This window comes from Seriola lalandi, unplaced genomic scaffold (genome assembly GCF_002814215.2).
Source record: "Seriola lalandi dorsalis isolate HSWRI2012SDOR001 ecotype SW California unplaced genomic scaffold, Sedor1 jcf7180002054374, whole genome shotgun sequence".
Taxonomy (NCBI): Eukaryota; Metazoa; Chordata; class Actinopteri; order Carangiformes; family Carangidae; genus Seriola; species Seriola lalandi.
Window position 1 is genome coordinate 111,089 of NW_019524927.1, and position 14,309 is coordinate 125,397.

At 41.9% G+C, this 14,309-nt stretch overlaps 2 protein-coding genes across 9 annotated transcripts in view; one reads left to right on the top strand and one right to left on the bottom strand.

Annotated features, from left to right (window-relative positions):
* Positions 1-4,872, bottom strand: part of ppp1r9a (protein phosphatase 1, regulatory subunit 9A) — a 51,890-nt gene extending 47,018 nt beyond the window's left edge. For 2 of the 5 annotated variants that reach the window (XR_015437420.1, XM_023408840.2), the window contains exon 1: positions 39-490. The gene's annotated coding sequence lies outside the window, so the exon portion shown is untranslated. Of the gene's footprint in view, positions 1-38; positions 491-4,661 lie in introns of those variants that run through there. The other 3 variants (XM_023408841.2, XM_023408843.2, XM_023408842.2) reach the window with 3 other exon arrangements.
* Positions 2,888-14,290, top strand: sgce (sarcoglycan, epsilon). 4 transcript variants are annotated; one of them, XM_023408849.2, is made up of 12 exons: positions 2,888-3,057; positions 7,705-7,827; positions 8,122-8,279; positions 8,843-8,915; positions 10,145-10,343; positions 10,945-11,107; positions 11,279-11,493; positions 11,969-11,995; positions 12,462-12,650; positions 13,005-13,048; positions 13,694-13,731; positions 13,898-14,290. In XM_023408849.2, the coding sequence occupies exons 1-12, from the start codon at positions 3,009-3,011 to the stop codon at positions 13,946-13,948; spliced, it is 1,329 nt and encodes a 442-aa protein (XP_023264617.1). In that variant the 5' UTR covers positions 2,888-3,008; the 3' UTR covers positions 13,949-14,290. The 4 variants fall into 4 exon arrangements, with proteins under 4 accessions (XP_023264617.1, XP_023264615.1, XP_023264613.1 ...); XM_023408845.2 differs by lacking the exon at positions 2,888-3,057 and adding an exon at positions 4,254-4,320; XM_023408847.2 differs by lacking the exons at positions 2,888-3,057; positions 11,969-11,995 and adding an exon at positions 4,251-4,320.
* Positions 14,291-14,309: the final 19 nt, after the last annotated feature.

Below are 14,309 nucleotides of genomic sequence, written 5' to 3' on the forward strand. Positions count from 1 at the left end.
TGCCTCAATGTTGCAAAAAACAAAAGAGTCAGACTTACATTCATGGCTCCGGCTTCGTTTGACGCGTGATAGAAATAAACAGTAATCCAGAGGGCAAACTGGTGGAAAACAAGGATGCTCTCGCTGCAAACCCTTTCGAACAATAACATAGCAACCCCACGCTCGGAAATAGTCCGGGACGGAATCGCCACTATAGAAACGTTTGGACATACTCGAGCCGCTTCAACGCCATTGCAGGCAGTGGATGCTGCTGCCAGTCGCACAATAGGGGTGTCGGTGCAATTTGGCAGCTCCTCTCACTGAAAGCTGCACTGTGGCAGCGTATGCAAGACGCCAGCGTCCGATATACGTCTGCAGTGTAGTAAAGTGAACATACTTAGCTATAATGATAGCCGGTGATTTGCAAATGTAAAGCCTCATGTGACAGGTGTTAAAACCTGAACTGCGGCAATGGTTTGGTCCGATAATCTGCTGCGCGGAGGGGGTTTCAGTGAGCTGCAGTCTGGCATAAATACCAGCACACAGCAACTGTAACTTCACTGGCTGCTTGTTGTTCATCTGTGGGGTTTGGGTGTGGTAGAGGGTCAAAGACCAGTCTGGCTGTGTGATGGGTGTTCAAATTAGGGTTGCCCAAAGTGCGGGTTGAGGACCACCAGGTGGCCTCCAGGAGTTCACAGGTGGGGTAGAGCCAGACGATTGGGTAAAGTTGCTCTCCACTGTTCACTCCTTAAAAGTCACTCTAATGAGAGAATATAAATGAATACAACATTTACTCCCTCAGTCTCATCAGTCTATATATAGGTGCAGCTGGCCTTTAATTCAGTTGATGGGGCAGAAAAATGTTTTACAGAGACTGCAATGAAATGAAAAATATTAAAGTTGGCTACTGAACACAGTAAAGTGTATCTCACACATTCACCATGACTAAATGCATATTCACACTATGAAATTATCTCTAAAAGTTTGCAGTCTCTTTCCTAAATTAATCCATTAATATTTTAACAGTCTTCTAATAAAGAAGATCAGAGTGTAAAAATTCTAGCTGGCTGGGTCACACAGGAGTCAACAGACACCGCCTCAAACACGGGACTGAATCCATGTGATAAAGTATTAGAAAGGAAGCTTTGTCCACATCCAAATGTGTGATTATTTTAACCAACAGGACAGAGTTATATAATTAATTCTGATGTGTTATAAAACATGGCATTGTTGCTTACGTACAAAAGTATGGATCAATTTGGATAAGGCACACCACTGGATAAACATGTTACAGTTTCATCAAATTTGAATCAAAAAGTGAATTATCAGGATCAAGCATGTGCATGTGCTGCATAAATTTAAGTGATTTTTATACTTGAATTTTATCTGTCACCTTGTCAAATAAATCCCATAATATAAATCTTATTTATAAATGTGTGCAGTCAGACATTTAATCTGCCATTATATGCCATTTACATTATTATGTAATCTGAGTCCATGCTAGATGCACTTAAGGCGCACGTACGTTATGTATTGGCTGATTATTTCAAATAAAGTATCTATCTATCTATGTATCTATCTATCTATCTATAGCCAGTCTAATTTTTCAGTACCAGCTGCAGTGCACTGACATGCATCTTCCATTTAGAGTATAAGGGAAATATTATATCAAAAAAATACAAACTTTGTTGAAGATACAGTATTGTTTTTCAGTGAGGTACACTGTATCTGTTGTACTACAGAAGCTACAGTCTGTCCCTTAAATGCATTTAGAAAAAGATCTAAATGCTGAGAGAGGATCCAGAAAGAACATAGGAGATATGAGCAATTATCATTTATCATTTCAGTTCACTACTAAACACGAGCAAATTCGGGAGAATTGCAGTGTAAAAACTGAAACAGAACAGACTATCAGACCAAATCAGAGTCAAATCAGACACATTTGGCCATTACCTCTAATGCCAAGAGGGAAATGCTGTATTTCCCCAGCCTTAATTACTATGCATCTTAGTGCGTGTATAGACCTATAGTGAATGTTGTGATGCATTTATACCCAGTCCAAACACTGACTATGTGAAGATGTTGCTAAGCAACCTAAAAATAATCTTAAGGGGATAAAAGGGAGGGTGAAAGAACAGAACAGCCATGCACTGCAGAGCACAGAGGATGGATGGCATCCTGTTTATCACCACAGAGGAAGAAATTAATCCAGTTTAAATATCAAATAAGAGCCACGCGGTTACCACTGTCACCATGTTAACCAGAATTAGGACGATTTTCTGCAGGATCAGAAATACTCACTCAGTGGTGGCTCACATCAGTGGAGTATGAGGGGCGAATCAAGAGTCCTGCCGCCCTTTAGCTGGCCTGACTGGGAGCCAAGGGGCCAAAACATGACCATCTGTCTGCTACCACTGTCTCTGCAGGGGGTCTGGACAGATTGGAGCACACCACTCAAACATGTCTGTGCCCTCTTACAGCTGGGCTCAGGAGGTCAAGCCCTGGGTGGGGTGAGGGTTTGTGTGTGTATGTGCATGTGTGTGAGTAGTGGGTGTGTCTGTTTTTCTGACATCATGGAGGGTTAAATAATCAATTTTTAAACATTCATCAAAAGGTACCTTAAATCTGAAGTGGACTTTGTGGACGACTAAATGTAAGTGACAATGAAATCACATCTGCACGTTGACCTAGATGACAAGGACACAGACAGTTCAACAGAAAGGCAGACTCACACTGCTTGAGTTTGATATACAGGCAGACCAAATTAAAAAATCGTCGTCAATCTCGAACATCACACGGAAATATTTCCTGAAAGGTGTGGCGCTCATGATTGTGATTCACATCTCGTTTTTAGCCCATGTTTTACGAGACAACCATCTTTTTCCATCCAGATGTTCAGCCAATGAGAAGTGCAGTTTCCAGTGAAGGAAGGAGGCGGAGGAAGGAATGCTGCAGGATGCTTATTATTATGTCTGTCAAACCCAGTGGCTATTAGATAAAACATCCATTTTCATGTAAGATTTACGGGGATGATGAGCACCATGTCCGCTGCAGCTGTCGCGGTATGGCTTGGTACGGGTACGTATCGATTAATGGCGGAATTGTCAGGATTTTTTTTCTCGCGTTTGCTTTTGATGCCGTATCCATGCTAGTTAGCTAGCAAGTTAGCCAGCTGCTGTTTAGCCGCAGTGCTCATTTTTTCCAAGCGGCTGAGGAGGAGACATGGAAAAAATGGCTAACAATAGACAGCTATACCGTTATACGGGCTGAGTGCCTTAGGGTTCGACCCAAAATGTGTGTTTTATACAGTACCTTACATCTCTAGCGAGGAATGTACCGCTAACGTTATACGTTGTCTTGCTAGTTCTTGTCAGTCGTTCACTCAGCTTTATTTTCCTTTGGGAAAACAGCCCGTTTCCCCTCGTGCAGGCCTGTGTTTATATGTAGAACAGGTGTATTATGAATGCCTAATTAAGTAGTGTAGCAGCCCCAGTTATTCTTAATGACGTAAGAGGAATAAATGAGATAATATTATAATATTGCTGCATTTTGTGAAGCATGCACAGTAACAGCATCCCATTTGTTGCAGCTGCTTTTCACTTGTACACACATTATTTGGAGGGGAAATATACACCCAATTTATTAGACCACTAAAGCTGATGTAGTCTCAGTCATCAGAGAAGCCCCGAAATTAATTCTACCTTCATGAAGTTTTTAATGTTACATGTCCTTGTATCTCTAATGGTACAGACCATAAACCCAGCCAGAAGTCTGAAAGTGAGACACGGCACTTCAGGGGCAGAATACGTTTTTGATCTGATGCTATGTTATGAACTCTTCAGACCTCTTAGGCCATCTGGAACAGCTTTCCCAAAACAAAACATAGAGAAGCAGTGTTCAGTTTCCATACTCCATGTATCTGACACAAACTTCCTGAAAACTTCTTTTTTATTGAGGCTTGAAACTTTTGCATTTGCCACTGTCTATTATTATGCCAAATTTATTACATTGTACTTCTTTATGTTTCTGTTAATTCTGTTTAATTTTAGTTCATTTTTAATCCTTACTTTATTCCTCTTTAACTTCAGACGGTGGGGTTTATGTCAGGGCTGTTATTAAACCGCATTAGTTTTAGTTAGGAGGACCAAACAAACTGGCAACCTCATGTATAGTTCAGAATGCCCTCGAAAGACACATTTGTTCCATTCATGCTTTTATTCATTGATCCAATAGTTTACATTGCACATGCCTATGATGTGAAACACAGCGCTTTACATGAGAGACATGTCCACATGGAGCGATCCATGGGCTTGAAGCAGAGAACAACCATGTACAGAGATGGTGAGTCGGTGTGTGCAGTGGTGCACTTCATGTGTTGACCCGCTGTCCCCTCCCCCATGTCATAACACAGTGACACGCTCAACTGGTTCCCCATTAATACTGGCATAATTGTTTGCAATTGTCTGCAGTCTCACAGACTTGGCCCACTTACTTCTGTCGTAACAGTAGTTTACTGAATTTATATTTTGTCTAAACCTTTTCCTTGCTAGACTTAGAAGTTATCCTAAATCATTAACTATGTGACAAAAGACTGTTTCCTCTGTTAAACATATGATACACAGATTCAACAATGTAGGTGATGAATAACTTCTCAACAATTGACAAATAAGTAAGTTGCTTACCGCTATAGATTCCTAGAGCATTGATCTGGCTGTTTGTTGTCCACTCTTGTCTTCAGTCATCTTCTTCTGCTTCTTGTGACACCAGCTACTTTCACTTCCAGGTTTGTGCCTAGAACAACGAGGCTCAAACTCATCGCAGGCAGAATACCAAAGCCTTGATCCTAACAGTAGCAATCCTTGTTGTCTGTGCTTCCCCAGCAGACACCAAAGAAGCACATGCGTTCCTCCTGACCTGGACTACATGCATAGATGAAACTGATTCAGCAGATCCAAAGGACTTCCCTGTCCGACTGACTGTGCCTCTGCTAGCTAGAGGCCTCAGTTAGCTAGAGCTATTAGAGGGACAAGGCTGGTTTATTCTTTCCACGTTGCCAATGGCACTTTTAACTAAAACATCACTCCTGAGACTTCAGCCAGCCCAAGGTCAGCTCAGAAAAAGCATAAAATCTGGTTAGCCATTTCCACCGCCCCCCCAAGGCCTGTTAGTCATGTAGTGTATGGACATGTGCGAAAGTGGTGTGTGTATTATAATGTGTCCTTTATAGATAATACTTGAATTCTAGTACGTATGTGAGCACAATTATTGCAAAAGTGTAGCTTATTTTGTGCATTACAATGCACATCTCTGTCTCCACATTTGTCCTGCAACTGGAGCCGACTGGTTAGTTTGCAGTGGACAGTTTAGTATTAACCTTTAATTGGTGATGTATTATGTACTGTAAGAGTGCTGCAGTTCGTCATCTCAAGAAGGCCTGGCAGAAAGTCAGCTCGCCACAAATAAGCAGATCTGATGCTATTAGCAGAGCCTTGGTGTAGCTTAGTCAGTGATCTTTACTTATACTGGCTGCTCACTAAATGGAAGTGACTGCGATCAAAGGTGAGGGTGACACATAGTCCAGTAGGAACCCATATGCTAGACTGGCTAACATAAGGCAGCCAGGAGTGTGTGTGTGCGTGATTGGCCAAAATGGTTGTTGTTGCATCAAAGCTTTAATGTTGATAGGCTAAAACACATTTCAAATCCCACAGGTCGTTTCTTATTCCTTCGACCATTAGGTGAGACCAGGCCATCTGGGCTCTCTTCTATGTCCTGCCTGTCTCATCTGTGGACGTGTCACAAATGTTTACACCACATCCAGTTGGTCTTTAAGTAGAATAGAATAGCCGGTACGTGACCTTGACCGGGACTGTGCGACCGTGGTTCTTTGTGTGGGTAAGAATTGATGAGGCCCAACGGTCGGGTAATAGAAACTGAGAGTGTGCATTCAGAGTGGGATTTGCGGATCGACTGAAGTCATCACAGAGGGCGCCACCGGTGTGCTGAAACCGAATTAGGTTTTATTCTTGGTCTCTGAATAACCTAGATCCTAATGTCATGGGTGCAGTGGTAGCAGCAAGAAGAGCTATTGCATGGATTAGTCATGCGCAGGTGGTTCCCTCAATATGTCCTTGGAAAGAAATGTTTATGGATGTAACCTCAGGTGTCTGTAAGTACCACCACATTTAGTGGCCGCTAAATGCTATTGATTGTATCTAGCTGTGATCAAGCCCCCGGGGACATGGGACATATGGCCAGTTCAGCGTCTCCGTTTGTGGCCACAGATGAAGCCCAGTTTAACATACATATGGGGCAGTTTACTTTACTCAACTTTACTCTTCCAACAGCTCATCAGTGCCAGACTGCAGTTAAGCAATTTGGCCTTGTAGATGTGGACTCCCTTAATAGGAGCTTACTGTGTCACCTAATCTTCTTTAACCCCTTTGTGCACCCTGGTAATAGATAACGCTTAACAATCGAAGATCACGTACTGACTTTTCTTTCATGGACACAGATTAAAATGTAAATCCTGCTCTATTACTCTCTTCAGCAGAGACTCTCCCTGGAAATCAGCTACTGTTCCTGGAGAGGGCTCACACTGCATACGTAGAGGGCCACTTAATTTTGATGATGCCAATGATATTGATGTAGAATATGTTAATTTGTTGTTGATGAAAAGATGAAGCAGGATTTGTAAAATGGTTTAAATAAGAGGAAGGAAGGCACATTCAGCCTCACAGCTTTCCTAGGCCTTCCTCTAGCTGCTTAATGCGTCTCGAGTTGTGTCCGCAGGCGAGAAGAGTTCAAACTCTCTCCCTCTCTTGTACTTCATAGCACAGATCTCCAGTTTTCTCTCCCTCCCTCTCTCACCCCCCCCCCCCCCCCCTTCCTTGTACATTCAGTCTCCCATGGTGATTAAAAATTGAGTGCCCACCCAGTGAGGGAGGGAGAAGGGGGGAGAGAAAAAAAAGTGAGAAGAGAAAAACGCTGCGCAAAAATGCTGAGAGCTTGAAAGAAGACAAGTGAGCAAGAGAGAGTGAATTAGTGAAAGAGAAAGATGCAAAAAAAGAGGGAGAGAGCTGGCTAAAGCACCTCCGGTCTTACATTGTGCAAACTTTTCTCAAGGGGGCTGCCATTTTCCTAGCAGTGCCCTTCACAAATAAGGACTAAATGTTAGCGTTTGAAATGGAGTGGGGCTAAACAAGAGGGCATAATAGAGACGGAGTAGGAGGAGGGCATGAAAAAAACTCAGTACAGTCTGAATGAGGCTCATTACTGCTGGTTTTACTCACAGTACCTCGGCTACTTGCCATTCAAAATTCATTGGTTTAACAGCTTGTCATGCTATATACAGAATTATAGTGTTTCTGTCAGAGTTTTTGCCTTTGTGTTTGGCTGTTTCTAGACTGCAACCATGTATGAAGCTCATGTTTTTTCCTTCCAAAGAATAAGAATACAAGAAAATTAGACAAATCTATCGTTGTGAGCTGGATCTCAAAGTGTGAAGGAGTTTAGCTGCTGATACCAGTGACCCAAACGTTTTCTTTATTTGTTTTCACCTTAGCGCCTTCTGTTCTTCTTTAATTAGTGCTGCTGGTCCTTAATGATGAATAACACACACACACACACACACACACACACACAAACACACAAACACACAGAGAACAGGAAACATTCTTATCTCAGGAGCTAATTTTCTCTATTTGTTTGAAATCTGTATTTCAGTGGTCACCATCTTGTCGAGGTCTCATGCGGACCGTAACGTCTACCCATCTGCAGGAGTGCTGTTTGTCCATGTTCTGGAAAGAGAGTACTTCAAAGGAGAGTTTCCTCCCTACCCAAAATCAGGTACTACAGCATCATAGCCCCACTTTTTGGCACTTTGTTATAGTAATCGATAAAGACAAGTTTTTGTGTTTAAGTCTTTGATTACCTTAATGTCATTCAAACATTTGTACCCATATAAAGCATAATTACCATAGTACATTGTTAATACATCATATATCACAAGTAGAAAATGCTTAGCTGCAGTTGGCAAAACTTCTATAATTCACCTAATGGCTCTAAATGTACATTACTGAATTGGTTGTGACCCATAACAGAACAATCGAGTGCCCGCTCATTAAACTGCTCTGCTTGCAGGTGACGCCAGCAATGACCCCATAACTTTCAACACCAACCTGATGGGCTACCCAGACAGGCCAGGCTGGCTGCGTTACATCCAGAGAACACCGCACAGTGACGGAGTGCTCTATGGCTCCCCCACTGCAGAGCACGTTGGCAAGCCCACCGTCATAGAGGTGGGTGGCTGGACCGCTTTCAAACTGAAAAGAGTGGAGATGAAGTAATTTGTGCTGCTGCTTATTATGTCAAGGAAGGGAAAGGAATGATCCTTTTAGTGCTAAAATGTTGAACGAAATGAAGGCATTAAATGAAAAGAATACATCATGTTCAGTCATTTAATTGGGAGACAATATCAAGTACTTTGTAGTCTTAACCAAGGCATACATAAAGCTACACATTAGCTTTATGTGTAGCTTTATAGTTACACATTTGGATTGATTTCTACTGAGTTCAGCCAATTTGTGTGCACGCAGCAGTAGTATGGTACAGTGTTACTCTTCTGAGTCTTCAGACTTAAATTCCATTATATTTCTATATGCTTTCTTTGTCCCCCGTAAGCTACTGCAGAAATTCTTTTCCCAAAAGGCTTAACGTTCCCAGCGGTGCACATGTGCCTCTATACAGTGTTTCAGTTGGCTACAGAGCCTGCGTAGTGTATCTAGCTCAGCCTTGTCCAGAGGGCTGCTGCCATATAAGCTGCACTGATCTGGGCTTAAACTTTCACCCCTGTGTGTTGCAGATTACTGCCTATAACAGACGCACTTTCGAGACGGCACGGCACAACTTGGTCATAAACATTATGGCCACGGAAGGTAAGAGGCGCCAGTATGACAGCTTAGAGTGAGCAGAGATCAGACTGTGCAACTTCCCTGATTAAATCCTGAGGGCACATTCAGTACTTGAACGGAGTAATGGACTTCCCCAAAGAGAAAATTTTGCCTTTGATTACTTTTGTCAGCCAGAACTAATCAATCATTACCAAAGAAAAACAGTATATTGTATTGATCTTACCAAGAAGTTTAATGTACCAGAGGTGCAGTATCTTTTTCATACACCTGACACAATAAAGATTATATTTATCTATCTATACAGTTCTCTCACGTCGCATTATTTATGTAACCAACAATGTTTGTATTTAAATATGCATTGTAGTGCTTATTTGCTAGATCAGTCTTAATGAGCTTCAAAATCCATCGTTTAGCTTTTGTCAAACTGTATTTGACAAAATCATTTCACCGCATTTAGTAGCTGGTCTGGAGCTTTTGATTATATGACATGTCTTCATCAGCAGATGAGTTTAAAAATTTGAGCGTCTGCACTTCTATGACAACTTGGCAAACTCCATTTGTGGATGAAGCACATGTTAGAAAAAGCTCTAGAAAAGCTTGTGAAAATGAACCTTGTGGTGATATTAACAGTCAAATCATTTATTGTTATTCTTTAGATAAAGTAAAGGATGGCTCTTAATTGGTACACAGTCTGACACTGACACAGGACAGCCATCATAAATCAGTATCATCTGTTATGCCTTCTGCGAACTGTGCAGTCATGTATTGAAATTTTATGGTTATAAATACGATGTGCAGTATCCTGTTCATCATTGTGACTACACCTCACATCTGTGCATCTATATGTTTGTGCACTGGCTTGTTGACCAGTCACGGTACATGCACTACAATATGAACTGAGTCGGGTGAACGTACAGCAGATGTTCGCGGCGCTAACGTGACATCACTCTCCCTATGCTGTGATGTCATCTGACATCTGGCCCCAGAAGGAGGCCAAGTCATAACAGAGCGGAGCAGACACACCAGCATCTGCTGGACAGACTGGTGAAGTCAGCGTCAACTACTGTACGCTGCAGTAATAAAGTAATAATGATGTCTTAGTCAGCAGAACAGCCCTGCATCATCGCTCTTTTCTGAGGGTTATGGAGTCTAATGGTTCAAGCTCATCCTCCCGGTCTTCTTTCCTACCTCATCTTACTACCTTTCACCACTTTCAACCTTTTATCTAACTTTGTCTTCATCCCTCTGCACAGAGTTCCCTCTGCCCTTCCAGGCTGAGTTTTACATCAAAAACATGAATGTGGAGGAAATGCTGGCCAGCGAGGTGCTGGGGGACTTCCTGGGAGCTGTGAAAAATGTATGGCAGCCTGAGCGCCTCAACGCCATCAACATCACCTCGGCACTGGATCGTGGTGGCCGTGTGCCCCTCCCCATCAATAACCTCAAAGAAGGGTGAGAACTTTGGAGGTTGAACTGGACCTGGGTTGAATTTTTTAACAGTTAAAGTGCTTTTCATACCTGAAGGAAAGCTAAACCAAGGTTTTTTCTTTGCAGGAATAAGGCTTAGCTCTACTTGCTTTCCCATTTGCTTGTATTTTTAAAAAAAAGTGTTGTGAATCACACACTCTTAAAGAATCTCTCCATCAACAACCTCTTCATTTCTCTCAATCAAACAAATTGCATATACTTTCAGCCCACTCACATCATGCTAACATTTTATTTAATTGGGGCCTTGGGAATCCTCAGTTTGCTGAGAATTAGACGAGTACACTTGGCCGTCAGCACTGACAGACACTGTCAGTTGATTTAGTTCAGCAGGGAATAGCCCACATGAACTGCCATAAGTTGTGCATCAAAGATTCATGCTGACGTTTTGGAAGATGAAAGCATCTAGGAGAACACTCAGTGGAGAAGAAATGCTCAGAATATTACAAGCCTCAGCATAAACATGTGAAGTGAGGCTCTATCTTCTTTTCTCTTCTCTTCTCTTCTCTTCTTCTTCTTCTTCTTCTTCTTCTCTCATGCTTTATATTTCACTGTCTCCTCTCCCTAGAGTGTATGTGATGGTTGGTGCTGATGTTCCCTTCTCGTCGTGCCTGCGGGAGGTGGAAAGCCCACATAACCAGCTGCGCTGCAGTCAAGAGATGGAGCCTGTCATCAGCTGTGACAAGAAGTTCAGAGCTCAGTTTCACATCGACTGGTGTAAGATTTCTCTGGTGAGGATTCTCTTGAAGATTCGGTCAGGATTGAATTTTGTAGGTTTTTAATGCTGAGGCAACATAAGCTTGTGCTCATGGCTACATAAGCATTGATTTTCAACTTAATCAGCTCACACAGTCTGCTGTTTCATTCAAAAACACTGAATTAACTCTCACTTATTTTTTAAGGTTGACATCAACAAGGTAGTGCCGGTATACATTACCCGTCCGGACCCAGGCACAGGGATCCTGCCAGAATTTGGGGAATACAACCCCCCCTCTGAGTCTCTGAAGAGCCGGGACTACTTTTCCGACTTCCTTATCACGCTGGCTGTTCCCTCTGCTGTGGCGCTAGTCCTCTTCTTCATCCTCGGCTACACTATGTGCTGCCGACGGGAAGGGGTGTAAGTGTGCTTGGTCTTATATTTTTATGCAATTATTGCACCAAACACCCCAACAAACATTTGAGGAAAGCAGTGAAAAAGTTACTTAAGTATCAAATGAGAGACAGATAGGATTGCGCAAAAATCTGGACTGGAATTGCAGCTTGTCATTACCATCTAGTTGTATCGTCCACATACATTAAGTTATCCATAAATTTCTGTCACAGGTTTTGTTTTGTTAATGTTGTCATGTGACGTCTTGATGTTTTGAAGCATAGCCATGACATCGATGATCATTCATCCATGATACATCCTTTCCTCATTCTCCATCATTTACAGGCTGGGAGAGACGTGCCCCCCTCATTCACTCAATGTTCCACATCCCATCAGCATCATTTCCACTCTGTCTTTACCCAACAGTCCATTCACTTCTGTTTAGATGTCTCTTTAACTATTAATATTAGTATTTAATTCATCCATTTTGTTTTGTTCCTAGGGAAAAAAGAAACATGCAAACACCAGAGTAAGTGTTTTACCTCTCCTGTGTTTTTCTTGATTTTGGTTTCTGTCTCCCCCTCCCCCCTCTCTTTGGTTTGCAGTTTTGTCATCTATGTTGTCACCGATGGCTTTCTCATAACCATTCATATGCTCATCTGTGTGTTGACATCCATTCATCCAATGGGCTGCTCAAAATTTTAATGACCAGATGAAGGGCATTGTTGCTGTTAGCAGTGGCTGCTTTCAATTGTCTCAAATGTGGAAGATTAAGTCAGACACAGTGATAGGTGAGGGTGGATGATTTCTGTTATTCATGCATGAATTGAGTGAAGATCCCACCATAGCAGATGCAAATCGCTGGCATATATTCAAATATTTTAATATACCTTTCCAGTAGATAAAGCATTGCACACGGGATGAGATAAGTTAACACCACCAGAAATGATAACATCACAAGCTCATGTTAAATTCACTGCCTCTCCCGTCTCCAGCATCCAGCTGGTTCACCACAGCTCCATCCAGAAGTCCACCAAGGAGCTGCGGAGCATGTCTAAGAACCGCGAAATCTCCTGGCCGCTCTCCACACTGCCCGTCTTCAACCCAGTCAGCGGTGAGGTGGTGCCGCCCATCCACCCTGACAACTATGAGACCACCAGCATGCCCCTCATGCAGACACAGACGTGAGTGAAGGGATTTGGTGGAGGGAAATAACATTCACACGCTCACATTCATTAGCAAGCACACAGATGCTTGGTTTATAGGCGTTATTATGGGGAAATATAAGTCGAAACAATACCTTTATCGTTTAATCTTGTTTTCAGTGCTCTCTAACCATGCCATGTTTACAGCTAAAGCTGCAGCAGGCAAGTCAGGCCTTTGGAAAATACAACCACAGCTTAAGAGGTTCAAGCTGTCCCATGATTTTTGCTAATGGGCTTGATACTCAAAAATTTTAAATACAACACGCTTTCACATGATACTAAAGGCTCTTGCGTGTGAATGTCTGCTCACCATAATATCATTGTTTATTTCAGGAACCTGCAAAATCAGATTACGATACCACAGCAACGGCCATCAGGTTAGTGCTGCCTCCATCTTTCATATTCTAGTCTTACAGTCTGCTTTACTGTACCTGCATGTCTGATATGTAATGGGACTATTTAGCCACATGGTGAGTTACATACATGACATCCACTTAACAAAATTGCAGTCTGTTGCTGAACAGTGCTTCGGCTTCAAGTAATTACAAATAAATATATAGTTTCCTGCCTAATGTTGATCAGGAAGTTAAGTGCAGGAAAGCATGTCTCCTGACAGGATTAAGCACATTAGCTGCACAGTAAAATGATGTAGACCGACTTATTACGTCATATTGCCATGAATATATTGACTCTTTATTGTCATTAACAATATGAAGCCATGTATATCACTACAGTTACTTTGCTGTGTTGCTTACGAACTCAGTCTGTCGTTAAACTAACTGTAAAAAAAAAACAAAACAGAAGCATCCAGACTTTATTGAGTCGAACACAGATTATTGAGAGCTAATCATTCTGGCACCAAAAGAAATCAGGCGTGACAGCTTCACTTGTGAACTTGTATGTCAGCCCCTGCAAGAAAGACAACCAGTTCTGGTGTTGGTGTGTGAGCGCCCTCCTGTGTGCATGGTGGTGAGCTGCATGACGCACTAACCTGCTGCTCTCTCTGTTCACTGCTAACAAAGGAGATAACTATGTCATGTCAACATTTCGAAGGCTGGAGGTAGGTGCTGCGATCTGATAATTAGCTAATGTAGAGATAATTAAAGCTGAATTATTTCAATTAATTACGTTGTTTCAGCTCATCTCTTTTGCTAAACAGTACTAACAGCACATGTACGTTAGTTCCTGTCATTTAAATTGTATATATTTTATTGTATTTATTCCAGGTAAATGGTATTCCTGAGGAGAGAAAGGTGGCCGAGGCCCTTAATTTGTGACCAGAAAACACCAGTGTCGGAGCTACCTTTGTTTCCATATCTATATATTTGTTTTTTTACCTAACATTTGTGCCAATCTGCATGCCTCAGAAGTGTCTTTACAAAGTTCTATTGTCCATATGCATAGTGTGGAAAAGAACAAAAGAGCTTAGCTGATTATAAAGATACATTACAATATTTTTGAATATATGTGTAAATGTTAAAACTGATGTTTGTATTTCTACTTGCTTTGCACAATGGACCTCTTAGACGAAAAGGGAGTTTTACATGGAAATGCTTAAATTGTCACTTAATATTAATTTTATGTAATGTGTCATGATGACAATAAAATATTTCAAAATAGTCTTTTTTACTGTAATGA

Excerpts from the sequence above, each read along its gene's own strand:
- sgce (XM_023408849.2), top strand. The coding sequence starts at position 3,009 with ATGATGAGCACCATGTCCGCTGCAGCTGTCGCGGTATGGCTTGGTACG. Across the intron at positions 8,280-8,842 it reads GCAAGCCCACCGTCATAGAG|ATTACTGCCTATAACAGACG; the intron begins GTGGGTGGCTGG and ends TGTGTGTTGCAG. Across the intron at positions 13,732-13,897 it reads CAACATTTCGAAGGCTGGAG|GTAAATGGTATTCCTGAGGA; the intron begins GTAGGTGCTGCG and ends TATTTATTCCAG.